Below are 17,240 nucleotides of genomic sequence, written 5' to 3' on the forward strand. Positions count from 1 at the left end.
TTCTGCTTTGTCTCTGATGGTTTCACCTGCAGTTGTTTGGGGTTTGTTGGGGTTTTTTGTTTGTTTTTGTTCTTTGTCCACTTCCACAATTTGAGATGATTTCAAAAGCTCCAGATTTAAAGAAGAAAAAGAGAGAAAAAAAAAAAAAGCCCTGTCAAAAGTGTCTACTGTTAATGCTGTAATTTGCAAGGAACTGCTTGGCCGAAGTCTTTCTGTGAGCATGGAAGGGGGTGTCCAGCACTTCCACTGGTGCTTCTGTGCGATAGTTACGGGGTGGGAACAAGACCTTTCCTAGTGAGGTTTTATCGTTGTTACCAGATGGTTGCACATTTTATTTTTTTTTTTTACGTAAATGGATTTGTCACAATGAAATGTCATAACATTTATGACATGATATTAAAAAGTGTATTGTAAAGCCAAGTTCTAGATGGATTTTTAAAAAGAAATCTTGGTTATAAACCCAGTCTAAAGGGAGCTCTGTCCAGTGTTGTAAAGACAACATGATGTAACCCATATTTATATTTTTATAAAATACCTATTAAGACTGTGAATCTCCTGTGTGAATTGCTGGGTGAGTTGTTTAAGAAAAGTATTGTTCCTTTCCAGACTCCTGGAGCTTTAGACACGCTGAGATTTTTGGGAAACTGTACGTCGGGGAAGGGGGTTTGCTCTGAAATTGTGAGTTGATGTATTTTTACATCCCTTTGTATTTTACTGAAAAGCTGCTGCCCTTCCTAGTCCCTAGAGTTTCAATTTTCTATGCAACCCCCACACCCCCGTCTCTCTTGATCCTGAGAAGTAAAAGGGATGCAGATTGATTCAAATTGAAATGAGGGTCCCCCCACCCCCCTTGTTGGCTCATCGTGCTGCTGACCCTTCACGCCAAAACGGGGAGTACAAGAAAAAAAAAAAAGAGGCAGGTGGGGGAGGCTCTTTCATGCATGACTGGTTGCCTTCCAGCAGTCATCTTTTTAATTATTATTATTATTTTTGTAAGAAGAATATATTGATAATGTCAGTGAAATAAGCAGACATTGAAGCTGATGCACAGATTGCTCCAGAAAGGAGTTTTTCTGTAGATTTTTCTTTAGATGCGAATACCTTTTTTAATTATGTTAATTAATGTTAAGAATTTTTAGGCTTATATTGAAGCTGTATGTGGGTCACTATATGATCATTTCTAACTGGATAAAGTCTGTACAGTACAGCATATTCCTGAGTGTATGATATAGACCTGTAGCCCCAGAGTGCGAAATTTATAAATAAATTTTTCATTGATCTTTTTATAAAAAAAAACAAACCAAGGCTTTTTTGTTTGTTCTTTTCCATGTGGTTACTGGCAATGCTGGGTGTTTCCTGTGGTGGGGGGTGGCTGGCTGGGACCCCAGGTGTCTCCTCTGGTGTCAGACCTGCAGCTGTTCTGGGTTTGAATGCAGCCGGGGAGCTGGATGGCTGGGGTGGATTTGGGGGGAAGTGTGTGGCCCCTTCCCACAGGCTGGAGGAAGTTCCCTGCACTCAGGGGTGTCCTGGGTTGCCCCGTCCCAGTGTTCAGAGGCTGGTGGAGGGGTGATGGCTCAAACCAAACCCTGGTGCTGGATGGGCACGTGCTGTTTGGGACATTCCTAAAGATGCTACTTGTCCCCAGGAAGTGAGGGCAGAGCTCAGCAGCCAGTCCTGGGCCTGGGGAGTTTGGGGTGCATTTTCGGGGCTGCAGCCCCAGCCTCTCTGGCTGAGCACCCCGCAGCTCCCTGTGACCATTCCCAGCCTTTTGATTCGAGCGTGGGCCCCAGCAAGGGTTTGCGGCCCCTCGGGCTGTGGAGATGGGCTCAGTGGTGTCTTCAGCTGCCCCCAGGAAGGGGCACAGGGTGAGGGTCAGCATGGCCTCTCCATCCCCAAAGGCTTCTCTGTCCTCTGGCGTGGCTCAGAGGGGGCCCGCGGCCGGAGCTGAGCTCTTCTCCTCGGGAGGCTTTCCAGGCAGGACCGGCTGCTCCGGGAAGGGGGAAGAGCAGAGGCAGCCCCGTGCCTGCACTGGTGGGCCCTGCCCAGGGCCAGGGCTTTTAAGGCAGGATGCAGGCAAGCCTCCCTCGCTGGCAGCACTGGGGGGTCGGATGAGGCTTTTTCTCTATCAATAATTCTGCCAGCTCTGCAAATGCCTAAATCCCAGGGAACTTTGTGCCTGCCCAGTTTGGCTCTGGGTGTGGGTTCCCAGGGATGTAAGGAGTGGCGTCCTGCAACCACAGTGGGGAGGAAGCCTGGAGAAAAGGCTCAGTGTGACCTTTCCAGGTTGGCCAAACTCCACTCCAACGTGCCAAGCCCCGTGCCATCTGCTGCCAGCACGGGCCAGTGCCTGGCACAGACACAGCTGGTGTCCCCAGGTGCCCTGGGGACACACAGCCGCCCGGGCAGCAGCCCAGTGTGGACAATCTGAGTGCCTCGGATGGATTTGAGCAGGAGAAAAAAGATGATGCCAAAACCCTCAGTCACAGCCACTGGTGGTCCTGGGGGTCCTTCACCCAGGGTCCTGCGGCAGCTGCTGACTCCAAATGTGTTGGGAGGTGTGGGGTGAGCACCGCTCCCCTCTCCTGCCATGGCACTGTGTGACAGTGACCACCAGCCTGTGCCACCGAGCCTCCCAGTGGCTGTGCTCCCCAGGGCACACGGGGTTACACCTGCAGGTGGGGATCATCCCAGCCTCATCCCTCTGCGCTTGGAATGCTGCAAAACCTCATCCTGGCGCCTGCATTGGGATGTCACAGAGCTGGGCTCACCTGGCTCAGCTCAGCCCTGCAGCTTCTCACCCTTCACCTTGTCCCAGGGCCCCAGAGAGCTGGGCTGGGCCAGCCACCACCTCAAGGAGGGGTTTTTCTGGGGAAACGCAGCATTCCTGTGCATGGCTCCTCTCCCCACAGTGGATGGGGTGGGCTGGGGTCTCCAGCAGCCCCTGATTTGGGCACCCCCCTGGAACCAAGCCCAGCAAAGCCACTTTATGTTCCCCACATGTGATGGCCCTGGCAGTGGGGATGTGCTGAGGGCGCAACTGAGGCCCAACCCCAGGGCTGAGCACCCCGGGGAGCAGCTGCCCTGGTGCCAGGCTCTTCCCAAGGCCTGTGGCCACCTTACTTTGCCGCTTTCCTCTGCAGAAACCCTGTCCAAGAAATCTAGGAACTTCAAAGACTTGGGTTTTTATCCCCTTTTTTTCTTTCTCTTTTCTATTTTTGTTCAAATAGCACAAAAATATTGGATGGTTTGGTGGCGTAAGCGCATTCTTCTGGCATTTTTGCCTGTCCCTGGCTGCGTGTTATTGTCCGTCAGCCGCATTACGTAGGTGCTGTTGTTCCAAGAGAAACCAAAGCAAGAATTTGAACTTTCAAGTGCTTCCTGCCATTGTCTTTTGCTTTTGTTTGTGCTGCTGACTCCAAACCAGATGGATCGGGCTCCCCTCCGGCTGGGGGGCGATGGGAAGTCAACACAGCCCGGCGAGGTTTGACAGCTTTGTCTTCTCTTCTATTGCCCTTCATCCGTCAAGCCCGGCCATCAGCGCTGAATCGGCCGCTGCATATGGATGCGGGGGAGGAGGTGGGATTTTATTTGAATTTCAGGGAGCTTAACACAGTAAGTAATGAATGAGAAAGAAAGACAGCGAGCCGGCGAGCAAGAGGGGACAGGCTGTAATCAAAATTCAGGACATTTTAAATGGATGCTTTGTTGGGCGTTTGTATGACTATGATAATGCCACAGCCCGACAGTCCAAAGAGGAGTTACCTTTTTTAACAAAAAAAATCACAATCAACTTCTGTTCGGTGCTGGCGAGGAGCTGGTGGCTTGGGCTGCCCAGCCAGGCTGGCCTCCTTTCCAGACTTCAGAACTTTTTGCCCCTTCTCAAGGCTTTCTGGGCTCCGTCTGGATGGATGGATGGATGGATGGATGGATGGATGGATGGATGGTCAGCAGCACCATGCAGGACAGGACAGCTCATGATTTCAGCCTGTTTTTGCTGGTGACCCAAAGCTGCTGCAGTATTTGGTGCTGGGACTGGGTGCAGAGGTCCTCTCCCCCATATCCATCCCAGGTCACCCCATTCCTGCAGCATGGAGTAATTTTTTGCTCTTCTTGGGGTGTACACGAGCTTCACACACTGCCATGAGGTGAGCGTGGGATTTTCAGTGCCATCCCCCATGCCCTGAAACCACTGCCACTCTACAGGCCCCCATGCTTAGAGGACTGCGTCCTCCCCGGGATGCTCCCAGGCCTGGGATGTACCAGCACAGTGCAGGCAGCTCCCATTTCTCCTTGCTGCAGCAAGTGCTCCCAGGAATGACGCTGCTCCATTGTGCAGGAACCTCTTCCCAAAAGCTCCTCAGCTGCCATGTTCCTCTGCCACCACGAGCACCCATCTTGGGTTGCCCAGGGAGAGGTGACCTCTGGGTCTCACCCTGGGTGGGACACAGACCTGTAGGTTTGGTGGAATTTTTGTCTTTTTTTTGTTAACAGGTTTCTCCTCCTGAGAATAAATGGTCAAGCAGGGCAACGTCGTGGTTTTGGGGAGGACAGTGGATAGGATTTGGGTCTGGAAGGGTGGAAGGTGCTTGGCTGGAGGGACTGAGGGATGGCAGGGGGCCTGGGTGGATCACTGGGGAGGGATGGGGAATAGAGGCCTGATGGATGGGTAAGGGGTGGGTAGAAGAATGGAGAGAGGCAAAGCTGGACAGCTGGAAGGATGATGGGGTCAGGGATGGTTGGGACAACTGTTTTAACTGGAAACTCCTCATTCAGCCTGACTCCCAAGAGCGTTCTTGTGGCTGGGAGCAGACTCTGGGGGCAAGCCAAGGAGAGCAGCACCTCCAGCAGCACCGTCAGGTGGTGGCAGATCTCAGCCCAGCTGAGCTGGTAGTGTTCTCCTGGCTCTTTTTAGGAGGAGGCTCCCCAGAAAGGGAAGATTCCCCAACCAGCTGCATGTTTATCCCGGTAGGATGGCTGTGGCTCTGCTGACCCCTCCTCAGTGGGGCATGGAGGACCCAGGCATGAGCACAGAGCAGTGGCAGAGTGGGCCCAGTGAGCAGAGCCCTGCGCAGCACTGGCTGGAGGGGACGTGGACAGAGGGGACATTGGCTGGCCAGCACTCCGTGGCTCTGCTGTGGTGCATTTGAGGGGCAGCTGAGGCTCAGCCTTCACATAGAGCCTGAGCAGCACCCTGGGACTGATGGTTTGTGCTCTGAAACACGACAGCACAATGAGCAGATCCTGGCTTTGAACGAATCCTGTGACCAAGGAGAGCCTCTGCCTGGAAGTGGTGACTTTGCAGCCCCCTCTCTCCCCAAGACTGCAACCTCTGTTCTTGTTTCCTCCAGGTGGAAAATCCCTTCTCACCCATGTGCAGTCCCCAGCAATGTTCTCACACATGAATGCAGTTGCACAAACAGGCTCTGAATGTGTGCAGCCCTCAGGGTTTCCTGCCCTGGACTAGACTCTGATGTCTCCATGTGGTCACCCCTCCAGCTGGGGCAGGAGCTGGGTGGCAGCTCCCTGGACTCCTGATTTCCTTTAATTATGTCTAAACCACTCAGTCACTGAGTGGCTGGAGGGCTTTCCCTGGAGTGGGTGCAGGAGCTGGAGGCACTGGTTGCAGTGTGCCCTGAGGGTTTCCCTGGGTGCCCCATCCCATGCCCAGTCTGCCCCTTGGAGAGGAGTTGGGTTTTTCCAGCAGCCCAACACCCTTAGGGAACTGGCAGGTGCAGTGACACTCACTGGGTCCCTCGCTTGGAGGTCACAGATGGGGGACCCCAACACCCTGCTCAGGGACCTGGGGCACCTGGTGGCCCGAGGGAGCTGGGCTGGGGTCACAGGAAGGTGCTGGCTCAGCACCCACTGCCCGCCTGTGCCCAGGATCTGGGGGGCACAGGGCAGCCCTGCCCTCACTCCACAGTGCCAGGATTGGGCCTCGACCCCCGGCACAGTGCCCAGACAGGGAGCCTATCCCCAGTGGGTCCCCACATTGCTCCCTGCTCACATTCACAGCTACGGTGACAACTCTGAGCCGCCCCCGTCCCATTTTCCACTCACTGCTCCCCCTCATTCAAAGCCTCTGTCCTTTTAAGCTATTTTTTTCCCTCCTATTCATTTCCCGGACGCCTCGATCCTTTTCTCCTGCCTAGCCCCTCTCCTGAGCAGCTGCTATGCTAATAAGCATGAGGCAGAAAAGGGAGCGAGCCTTTGCCGGGCTGGGGAGGAGAGAAAGACCCCAGAGCCCTCCAAATGCTAAATAAATCCAAGGCTGGAGCAGCATCCCCGAACAAAGAGGCCTGGCCTCCCCCCTCTCTTCCCCTCTTCCCAATTCCACCACCTTTTCACATTCAAATCCATTAAACAGCGAGCAGAAAGACCCCGAGTATTCATAGCATTGCATTAAAGAGAAAGCCCCGTGGTCCCTCTCCATCGGGGCCGGGCGGAGGGAAGGGCTCTCCATCCCCGCCGGGCTGGGAATCGCCCGGCTCCGGCCCCTGGGCTCGGCGGAGGGAGGACAAAAGCCTCTGGCACCGCACAGGGAGAGCATTTGCCTTTCCCCTGAGATCCAGGGTTCTTCCCCACATGGGACTCTTGGGCTTCTCCAGTGGGATGGAGCCCCTGGTTCCTGCAGGCAGTGCTGGGGGCTGCACTGGAGCCTGGGGATGCAGCAAGATGGGGCCTCCCACGCCTCCTGCCCTCTGACGGTGCTGGGGAGTGCTACAGCAATGACAGGGCAGTGGGGACACCCAGATCTGAGGGTGGTGAAGATCTCCCCCAGGCAAGGGCAGGTCACTTGATCCCAGTGATGGGCGAAGAGGAGAGTGCTCCTGCAGGGCCAGGCACAGCCAAGGGCGCTGTGGTGGTGCCCACCAGCCCCCGAGCAATGACCAGCCACCGCTGTGTCACCACGGCTGGTGCCTTCCAGCACAGCGGGTGCCTTGGGCTGGTAACAGAGATCCCTTTTGCCAAAATTGATGATTTCATACCCACTGTGCCTATTTTACCCTGAAGTCAGAGCAGCTTTCTGGTGCAAAGACCACAGATCTCATTCCCTGAGCAGGAGGAGGCAGGGTTAGAGGTGCATATGCAGTGGGCTCCCTATCAACTGCTGAGGCTGGTGGTGGGATGCCTGAAAGGATGGGACTCATCTCTGGAGGAAAAATAGGTGGGCGTTTTCTTCTTCTGCCTTCTGGGATGGAAATGGACACTCACCTCCAGGAAGGATTTCATGCTCTTCTCAGGGACTAATTTTCTGCTGGAATCACAGAACTCCAGGAGATGGGGCTTTTAGTACCAGATACTGAAAAATCTTTTAAATTCGTGGATTTAACATGCTAGGATTGAAGCTGTCTGAGTGATGTCAGCTGGACCATGGAGACCATGAGATGGTCACCTGTGATGCTCAGGAGGCAGCAGTGCCTGGGACCCTCCTGCACAGCTCGGTCAGTGGGGTGGGATTCAGCTCTGATCGTGGGGGTCCATCTGAGGGGGCATCTGGGTTCCACTGTGGAAGAAGGGGAAGGCTGGCAGCACATAGAGCTTCCCTAAGCTTGTTTTACTGCTTGAGATGTCCTGGCATGTCCTTCCTGGCCTCTGCCCCAGGTTCTGGAGCCATCCCAGGTGTCCTGGGCACCCTGAAGCGTCTCAGCTGGCACACTGCTGTCTTTTGGTGCCTGAATCCTGCTCTGCACCAGTACAGTGAGGAGTCTGGAAGGTGATCAAGGCTGCCCTGACAGGCCACCTCTGTGGGCTCAGCCATATCCCACCCGGGGCTCCTACATTCGTGTTTATGTGGTCACCAGGGCTCCATCCTGACCATTGCAGGTGGGGGGTCTTCTAAGAGACAGCACAGTTAACAAGCAGTGGGGCACCACCAATTCTGCTGCCAAGGCTGTGGCTGGAAGTGCCCCAGCCCTTCTCCAGGTCTAGCAGACCCCACCCTACTGCAGGCTCCAGCCTTCCCTTGCACTCTGACGTCTCCAGCCCTGCAGGATGAGCCCCACAGCTCTGCTGAGGCGAGGGCTGGGAACGTCCCAGAGACACGAATTGCCCCACATTGCTCCCAGACTGGTCCAAGGGCTGCCCCAGCTGCCTCCTCATCCTCGTGGGGCCGGCTGGGGACACTGTGTCCTGAACTGGCCGGGCTGACCCAGGGAACCTTCAGGCACCGCGGCACCGCTGTCTTCCATCGTGGCTGCACCCTCGAGGAGCGTGGTGGGACCATCCTGGGCTGGTCTACCTGCGGCAGCAGGTGGGACAGGGGTCCGGGGCGTCTCTCCGAGGGGTTGGCCGGGGAGAAAGGTCCCTGCTTAGCAATGCAGGAATGCAGGTCGGGCTGAATGCGGCGGAGGCGGGTCTGATCTGGTGCCCCACTAAGCCTCCATTCTTTCCCAGCCGGTGCATCTTGTATTCAGGCTGCCTGCTCCTAAGCAGAGCGTCTTTAATCCTTCCCTTGTCTCCTCCATTCCCTTTCAGGCCTTTGGCCAATGGGAAGGGGATGAGCAGCTCTCTGCAGGAAGGAAATTAAAAGCGAGGAGGAGGGTAGGGAGGAGGAGAGCGCGGGGAGGGGGACTTGGAAGGGGAGACAATCCTGGAGTGGAGATGCCAGTCATCGGGGTCTCAATAGCCCCATTCACCCTGCCCAGCCACACAGAAAATCAGGGTCACCAGGATCCATGCCCTGCCTGGAGACAACTGTTGCTTTATTCTTTTTAATTGCTGGAAAACGCAGAAAAGTTCACTTGTGTGTGTGGCTGGCCCCGGTGGGGGCTGCGCCGGGGGGCGCGGGCGGCGGAGGGGCGGGAGGGACGGGGTAGAGCCCGACCCGCAGCGAGAAGGACACAAAAAGCCGACGCACGTGAGGGTGGAGGCTGCGACCCGGCGCGGCGGAGCAGCATCTGCACGGCCGGGCAGCCGAGCGGCGACTCGGGCACCGGGCGAGCGCCGGGACGGGGACAGGGCGGCATCGCCCCCCCGGCATGCATGGGAAGGGCTCCCGGGGTTTTGGGGTGGAGGGACCAGGCAGGGAAGAGCCGTGCAGACAGACATGTGTGGGCATATGTGTCCCCACATCTCCGGGCACGGAGATGCCTGGTTGATGTTTCTGGCTGGAGACGCAGAGACCAGGCGGCTCGGAGCACGCAGGGGACATCCAGTGGCACACCGACACCCAACCCGAGGGTGCTGACACAGCTCCCAGGTGGACATAGGGCTGTGCCATCTCCACTTTGAGATGCTGCTCCAAGTGCCACCCCAGTCAGGTGGAGGTTCCGCCTCTGCACCCGCACAGCCATCCCCAGGGATGTCCCAGAGAACAGCTCTGGGGAACCAGCTACCCCAGCTGCCCTCTCACTCTGCCATCCATCCCTCTTGCTGTCCCATGTGCCCAGATGTGGCTGAGCACCAGTCTTGACACACAGGCCATCACGGGTTGTTGCCACCCATCAGCAGCCCAGCAGTGCCACACTGGCAGCTTGGCAGCTGCCCTCCAGCTCTGATGGGTGATGAGTGCCAAGGGACAAACTGGGAGAGGACACGAGTGCCAGGGCCAAAGATGGAGCCAGTCCCATCCTGCCTCCATCAGGGACATCTCTGTGCACCCTTCCCCAGGCCTCCTGTGAGCCGGGGAGGATTTGGGCCTCTTGCAGCCTTCAGATTTGGGTTGCACTTCCTTCCCCAGTCCAGCCTTGTCTCCCTTTGCTCTGCCCTTTGCTGAACACTCAACGTTCCTGTGTGAGGAGCATCAGAGATGTGCTCCCAAGCACTCCATGACCCACGGGACACAAGGCAGTGTCTTCTGAGGTTTCCGTGGTAACTATGTCCTCTTGCAAGTCATAGAATTCCCGACTGGTTTGGGTTGGAAGGGACCTTAAAGTTCATCTTTTTTCTACCCCCTGCCATGGGCAGGGACACTTTTCATTATCCCAGGTTGCTCCAAGCTCCATCCAGCCTGGCCTTGGACACTTCCAGGGATCCAGGGGCAGCCACAGCTTCTCTGGGCACCCTGTGCCAGGGCCTGCCCACCCTCACAAGGAAGAATTTCTTCCTAATATCTAATATAAATCTCTCCTCTTTTAGTTTAAAATAGTTGCCCCTTGTCCTATCACTGTCTGCCCGTGTAAGAAGTCACTCTCCCTCTTTTACAAGCCTCCTCTTAATACAGCCTTCAGCGGTGCCCATCGCTGCCCGGGAAGGGGGCAGGGGGACTCAGGGAGGACCCCCGCAGGAAGGGAGGCTCAGGGAGACCCTCCAGCCGCCCGCGACTGCGGCGGGGCCGAACGGGGCTGTCATTCCTTACCGTCGGCTGCCACCTAGTGATGGAGGGACCGGAGCAGCGGGGACCCCCGGCTTGGGGGCTGGAGCCCAGGGCTTTGCTGAGCCGGGGCCGCTCCTCCGGAGAGAGCAGGCAGGGCGAGGAGGAGGGGGACTACCGAAGGCATCTGTGCCGCAGCTCCGCGTCTGCCCCGCGCTCCCGGCACACCGGGATGCGGCAGGAAGATCTGTCCGTGGACACGTCCGGGCTGTCTGTGCCAGAACCACCGCTACTCGCAGCCCCCGTGCCCGGGCAGCAGCACCCGCCGGTCCTTGTGCAAGGGTCCCTCAGCGACCGCGGGCAGCGGAGGGTGAAAGTCCGGCTGACTTCTGCCAATGTGCCGCCAGCTCTGGCCCTTCTCCACAAACACTGGGCCGTGGCCACCTGGAGAGGGGCTCCTGCCCTTCGCTCTGTTTACAGTTTCCCTCGGGCTGTTTGGTTTCAGTTAATCATCCCACGAAGGCAAACACTGCTGGGAAGGATTGAGGATGGCCCAGCACTTCCCTCTCCTCCCGGCTCAGGGACCCTCGGCTGTGGGATTGGTCACACCCAGCCGGATCCTGGATGTTGGCCATCAGCTTGGGACTGCCTGGAAGCGGTCCAAAAGGGGAGCAGGAAACTCTGTTCCCTACGGACACTGATTAGGCAGCCTGGGGCAAGCGCTGGGCACCCCTCAGTCCTCTCCTCACGACAGGGTCAGGCTGCTCCGTCAGGGCTGGGGCTCTTTGTAGGATGACAGAGCAGGAATATGAATCCCAACATAGAATAAAGGAGAAAGACATCTCCTGGCCCCATGGTGTAGGGACAGGTGAGGGTGAGGAGCTCAGCCTGGTGTGGCTGGGAGGGTGCTCATCTCCACTCCTGCACCCCACACAGCTCCCTGCAAATCCCCCCCACCGCCAAGGGCAGTGGTGCTCCCCGTGCCGAACACCCCTCCTCCCCCGGCAGCCCCCCCGCAGGCTGGCTGGCCCCGCTGGCCCTGGTCTGAAGGTCACAGTGCTGCACAGTGGGGGCAGCGCAGAGTCCGGGATCCCACTGGAGTGCTGAGGCTCAGAGCACTCCGAAGCCGCCAGCCATGATTATTTGGGGTCTCCTTTCCCTCCTCCTCCTCCTCACTGTGGCTAATGGAACCCCCATCGGAGACCAGGAGGAAGATATCCAAGTGCAGGAGAATTTTGAGGCTGAGCAGGTAATGGCAGCTTGTGGTCCCTTAATTCTGGGGGCAAAAGGGATGGGGTAAGCTTTCTTTCATTTTCCTCCAGAAAGAAGGGCAATACTGCCCACACCCAGGCCAGGCTGTGCCGGACAGGCATCGGCAGCTTGGCACTCCCTGGGTGCTGCTCAGGGGGTGCCAGCCTTTGGGGTGGGTGGCCTCATCCTGGCAAACCCCAGGCAGGGCAGCTGCAGTCTGAGCTCCCGGGCAGGTGGGTCCCATGGGATGTCTGTGGCTCAGCATGCAGGATTTCTGTGGGATGCAGGCTGCCTGGGACATCCCCCACAACGCGCCCTGTCCCCTGCCAGGCTTCATACAGCCCTGCACGTGTGCCCAGGTCCGGGTCCCACCGGTATACATGAGGGAATGCCAGCCTGATGCCTCCAGCCCTGCCTTGTAGTCAGGGAACCAAGGAAAATCCCGCTCAGTGCTGATACTCTTCCCAAATCCTGCAGCAGCTCTGGCCTCTGCACCCAGCATCATCACCTCCCAGTTTCTCCCTGGGTCAGGAATATTTCATTTCTGCACAAAGCCAGGAGGTGTCCCACCTTGGTGAGGAGGGCCCGTGGTGGAGACGTCTCTCTCTTGTCCCTGCAGATGTACGGGAAGTGGTTCGACGTCGCCATCGGCACGACCTGCAAATGGATGAAGAACTACAAGGACAAGTTCAGCATGGGCACACTGGTGCTGGGCCCCGGCCCCAGCGCCGACCAGATCAGCACTGCCAGCACCAGGCTGCGGTATGGGGCACTGCTGGGGCACTGCAGGAGGGGCTTGAGCCTCCTCCAAAGCCACCCCACCCAGGGGTGCTCCCTCTCCCAGGGGCTGGGACAGACACGGGGGCTATTTGCTCTGTCTGGCATCCGAGCCCTGAGGAGGGGATGGATTGAGCTCAAACACCCAATGCCTTGGGCAGGGCAGTTTCAGGGATCCTGCACCATGGCCTCGGTGCCCCAGACATGATTTTTATGCCAAAACCAGGGGAAACAATCCCTCCAAGTAGCTGATTGTTTTCTTCCTCCCTCCAGGCAAGGCGACTGCACACAAGTCTCAGGGGAGTACCAGAAAACCAGCACCCCTGGCAAATACACCTACTACAACCCCAGTGAGTTGGGCTGAGGCATGGCTGGGAGATGGGGACCAGCTCTGGGGACAGCTGGTGGAGGGAGAAGGGGCTCAGGAGAGCAGGGTTCAGAGGCCACTCCAGAGTTTGGGTATTTCCAGCCAAAGTACAGAGTAAAGCTGCAGGGAAAGGGCTGTTTGAGCACTGTCCCTGCATAGCCACAGGAGGATGAAATATTGCAGCAGGTCGCTCCTGTCCGCAGGGTCCCAGCTGGGGCAGGTTCCTACCAGCCACACTGCAGGAGCGTTAGTGATATGTCAGTTGTCTGCAGCTCTTGGTTTCCAATGCCCTCAGCTAAGAGGCTGATGAGCCTAAATGGTGTCATGGCTGTATCTGAGTTTGCTTCCTAAAAATCATGGTTTTTTAATCAGATGCCTGATTTCAGCCCCCAGCTTTGAGGCTGTCCTACACTGCTCCATCTCGCTGAGAGGGGCAGGAATGACATCTCTGTGTCTCTGTCTCACCCAGAATGGGATGTGTCTATCCAGTCCTATGTGCTCCGTACCAACTATGAAGAATATGCTGTCATTCTGATGAAGAAGAAAAGCAGTTTTGGTCCAAGCACCACCCTGAAGCTGTATGGTATGTCTGGCCATGGCACTTGAGGGCAAGCAGGCTCTGGGGTGGACCAGCACAGCTCAGAAACACCACCCAACCATCTCTCAGCTCCATTAGCCTTGAGGGACCTGACCATGGGCTTTGGAAATGGTGGCTTAGACCAGCTCATCTTTGGCATGGCAGAGGCAGAGTCTCGTGGCTCCATGAGAGCCACATCAGTCAAGGAACATCCAAAGCAGCATGGCATTCGGGATGAAGGTGGTGATACCTGCTTAGAGGAAACCCAGCCCTGGAGTGGCAGGAGAGGCTGTCTTCCGTGATTAAGAAACATTAAACTCACTTTGTCCAAGCCCTTGGTCGAGGCTGCTCAAGAACAACAGGCTGCCCAGGGAAGTGGTGACATCACTGTCCCTGTCAAAAAAACATGCAGATGTGGAGCTTAGGGACATGGTTTAGAGTGGACACAGCAGTGCAAGGTCAATGGCTGGGCTCGACCTTTGCTTCCCTGATTGGATGCTGGGAAGGACCAGGAGGCTGATATTGCACCTGCCTGCAGCCACCTGGGCCCAGTGGGTGCTTGGGGGCTGCACTCCCACACCAACCCCACTCACAGCCCATTCTCTTCCCCAGGGAGGAGTCCGGAGCTGCGGGAGGACCTCGTTGAGTCTTTCCATCAGCTGGCTCTGGAGATGGGCATCCCCGAAGACTCCATCTTCATCCTGGCCAACAGAGGTAACCTCCCACGGGGCATGCACCTCTCTCTGTCAGAGCACTCCAGCTGCTCCTTCTTGGTCTGCCAAGCTGGGGAGATGGGGGATGGTCAGCAGGGAGGGAGGAGAGACAAATGCTTTGGTAGCATGGGATGAAAAGGAAATAAGGCCATGTATCAGTCAGGATTCCACCAGAGGAATCAGCTTCCAGTCAGAGGGGTTCGTGCTGGGCTGTCAGGTCAATGCAACCACACCACTGTGCTGGGATGAGGGCATGGGACACTCATGACTGGTCCCCAGGCTGGGTGCTGCCAGCACCTGTGAGGCTCCTTGCTCAGGCTGGGGTTTAGAAGGGGCTAGCATGATGGAGGGTGTGTGTGTGTGTGTGTGTGTGTAGGATTTTAGGGGGATACAGGGGGGATGTGGGGATTTTAGGTGGATCGGGGTGGGGGGTTGGGACTTCAGGGAGATGGAGGGAGGTATGGGGATTTTAGGGTGGCACTTCTATGAGCGGGAGGTGGAAAGCAGAAAGAGGGGAAGAACGTTGGGTGGAACAGGTAGGGTGGCCCCTTGCCCAGGGTCCTGCATGTGCACAGTGCTGGACTCACTGAGGTGAGGTTGTCAGGACACCTCTCCTCTCACACTGCTCTTCTTCTCTCCTGCTCCCGGGCCAGGTGAATGTATTCCTCAGGAGACTGAAAATGCTCCCCAGGTGAGTGGCCAGCTGGGACCTTCTGAAGTGGATCAAGGCCAGAGACATCCCTTCCAAGCCAAACTCACTGGAGATCAAGTGTCCAGGGAGAAGGCTCCATGGGCAGGACGTTGTTTGGGCAGTGGCTCCACACACCATGGAGGCACATCCCCAGCATGAGGCATGACTGGGGCACTTTGGGTGTCTTCATCCACAACCTGGGATTGTGGACCCCACCCTGGAAGAGTACAGGGCTGGGAAGATCACGAGGTGTGGAGGGATCACATCCTGCCCACCCAAGATCAGTGACTGGAGACGTGCTGGGAGCACAGAGGGCTGGAGCCTGAGGTGCCCCTGACACAGCCCACCGTGGGGGCAATGGGGTGGGCAGCAGGCCCCACAGGCAGGGACTGATGGCAGCTCTGTGCTTCCTTACTTGTGCAGAGGGCACGCAGAGCAGTCCTGCCCCTGGAGGAGGGCTCAGCCGCAGGACCCCTGCCCACTTACATTGGAAATAAAGAAGGTAGGTCCCAGGGGAGGGGGCTGCATCGGGACCCCCCTGCCCCTCACTCCCGTTTGCCTGTGACCCATGGTGTGCTGGTCCACAGACTCGTGCCGGCTGAGCCGGGACCCCGGGCCCTGCAGCGGGATGCTCTCCCGCTTCTTCTACAACTCCTCCTCCATGGCCTGTGAAACCTTCCTCTACGGAGGCTGTCTGGGCAACGGCAACAACTTCTACTCAGAAAAGGAGTGCCTGCAGGCGTGCCGGACCGAGGGTGAGAATCCTGGCTGGCCCGGGGCACTGGAGGTGCCTTTGCTGAGGCATCACAAAGGGTCTGAGCATTGCCTTGAATGCCACATGTCCGGCATCCATGTGGGAGGTGTGGGGGTCCCTGGAACCCCTGCCTCACACAGCTCCTGTCCCTGCAGCTGCCTGCAGGCTGCCCATTGTCCCGGGTCCTTGCCAGGCCCTGGTGACGCGCTGGGCCTTCGATGCAGCCCAGGGCAAGTGCATCACCTTCAGCTATGGGGGCTGCAAGGGCAACGGGAACCAGTTCTACTCGGAGAAGGAGTGCAAGGAGTACTGCGGGGCTCCTCAGCTGGCAGGTACTCCCCCTGTCCCCTACCCCAGGGCAGCAGCCTGCACCACCTCCTGTCTGGGTCTGCCTGGGGGGAGGACAGGGCTGTCCTGGTTCTGGATGGGTCTGTCCTGACTCTGGATGGGTCCATGGTGGGCCTGGGATGGGTTTGTCATGGGTCTGTGGTAGGGGTGGGATGGTTTTGTGCTGTGCCTAGGAGGGATCTGTCCTGGGTGGGGAATATGGCCGTTAACCCACAGACAGCATGGCACAGCAGGGCTGGGCAGGCTGCAGACATGCTGAGGCCATGACTGAACTTCAGCATGGTCTTGATGGAAGGGGGAACGTCCCCAGGCAGGTCGGGGTGCAGTGGGGAGCAGTGGAGGTAACAGCCCCTGGGCTGAAAGATTTGGGGGTGTGGGAACCCTGACACCAACTAAGGACCAACCCAGAGTCCCTGTCGGGGGTGTGACACCTGCCAGGCCCCCCAGCTCCAGCCAGTGCAGGGGTTTCCATGACCAGGTTGTCAAGAGTGTGGCAGAGGAAACCTTCCTGCAGAGAGGGCTGACTGAGGCATCTTCCACCACATCCAGCCCTGGGCGAGCCTGCTCCCAGCAGGGCAGGAGCTGGGGACTTCGCCTGACCCCATGCATGTGAGACAGAGCCTGTCTTAGGGCAGAACCCATCTTTTATAATCCCTGCCAGCAATATAAAGTACATTAATGCCACCATGGCGGCTGGTGGGACATGAGGTGCAGGACAGCACATGGGTGTGCACAGAGGGTCTGGACTGCTGCCCTCATCCATCACTGCTGGCAGGGACAAAGTGGCAAGCAGCACCCATCGTCTGTGACTGCAGGGTGATGAGGGGTCCGGGGGCTCTGTCCATCACCTGCTGTGTCTCTCCACTTGCAGAGGATGAGGAGTTTCTGCATCTCTCGAACTGATGCGGGCAGAGGATGAGGGGCCGGCACCCAGCACCAGGGTCCCGCAGGACGGTGCTGGCAGCTGTGGCAGCACGGGAGATGCCTCCAGCAGTAAATGTCCCTAATGTGACCGAAGAGCCCAGTGTCCATCCTCAAGCCGGCGGGGAGCAGGGTGGGGGGCGCAGGAGGGGCCCTCTCTGGCCTCCCTGGTGGGGTGTCCCCACCTCTGTGGGGTCACTGGGTTCTCCCCACTGCGTCTCTGCCCCTTCCTCAGGCCGCTGCCCACGCAGGGCCGGGAGGCACCGAGAGGCGCAGGGGGTCCCGCTGGATGCGGTCCAGCCCCCATTTCCCAGAGGATGGGGGTGGGCTGCCGGGAAGGGGACAGCAAGGGAGGGAACAAGTCTCTGTAAAGGTGAATGATTGCAGCTGGCTCCGGGTCACGGTGGGACCGGGGAGAGCTGTGTGTGGCCGAGATGGGGGGCACGGGCATGGGGCAGTCACGGGGATTTTATGGGGTTTGCAGCATGGGATTACGGGGTGTCAGAGAGGACCCTGAGGGGTCACAGAACAGAGTTACGGGATTATGAGGGTCACGGGGAAATGGGGCTGGCACAGGAGCGGACAA

At 57.6% G+C, this 17,240-nt stretch overlaps 1 protein-coding gene across 3 annotated transcripts; it reads left to right on the top strand.

Annotated features, from left to right (window-relative positions):
* The first annotated feature begins 11,305 nt into the window (after positions 1-11,305).
* Positions 11,306-16,750, top strand: AMBP (alpha-1-microglobulin/bikunin precursor). 3 transcript variants are annotated; one of them, XM_032130644.1, is made up of 10 exons: positions 11,306-11,504; positions 12,126-12,268; positions 12,557-12,633; positions 13,120-13,233; positions 13,840-13,941; positions 14,594-14,631; positions 15,055-15,133; positions 15,219-15,386; positions 15,541-15,717; positions 16,212-16,449. In XM_032130644.1, exons 1-10 carry the CDS (start codon positions 11,391-11,393, stop codon positions 16,259-16,261), a joined length of 1,062 nt encoding a protein of 353 aa, XP_031986535.1. In that variant the 5' UTR covers positions 11,306-11,390; the 3' UTR covers positions 16,262-16,449. The 3 variants fall into 3 exon arrangements, with proteins under 3 accessions (XP_031986535.1, XP_031986537.1, XP_031986536.1); XM_032130645.1 differs by lacking the exon at positions 16,212-16,449 and adding an exon at positions 16,605-16,750 and having other exon boundaries at positions 11,307-11,504; XM_032130646.1 differs by lacking the exons at positions 15,541-15,717; positions 16,212-16,449 and adding an exon at positions 16,605-16,750.
* The last annotated feature ends 490 nt before the right edge of the window (positions 16,751-17,240 follow it).

This window comes from Corvus moneduloides, chromosome 21 (genome assembly GCF_009650955.1).
Source record: "Corvus moneduloides isolate bCorMon1 chromosome 21, bCorMon1.pri, whole genome shotgun sequence".
Lineage (NCBI taxonomy): Eukaryota > Metazoa > Chordata > Aves > Passeriformes > Corvidae > Corvus > Corvus moneduloides.

Excerpts from the sequence above, each read along its gene's own strand:
- AMBP (XM_032130644.1), top strand. The coding sequence starts at position 11,391 with ATGATTATTTGGGGTCTCCTTTCCCTCCTCCTCCTCCTCACTGTGGCT. Across the intron at positions 13,234-13,839 it reads CACCACCCTGAAGCTGTATG|GGAGGAGTCCGGAGCTGCGG; the intron begins GTATGTCTGGCC and ends TCTCTTCCCCAG. Across the intron at positions 15,718-16,211 it reads CGGGGCTCCTCAGCTGGCAG|GTTGTCAAGAGTGTGGCAGA; the intron begins GTACTCCCCCTG and ends TTCCATGACCAG.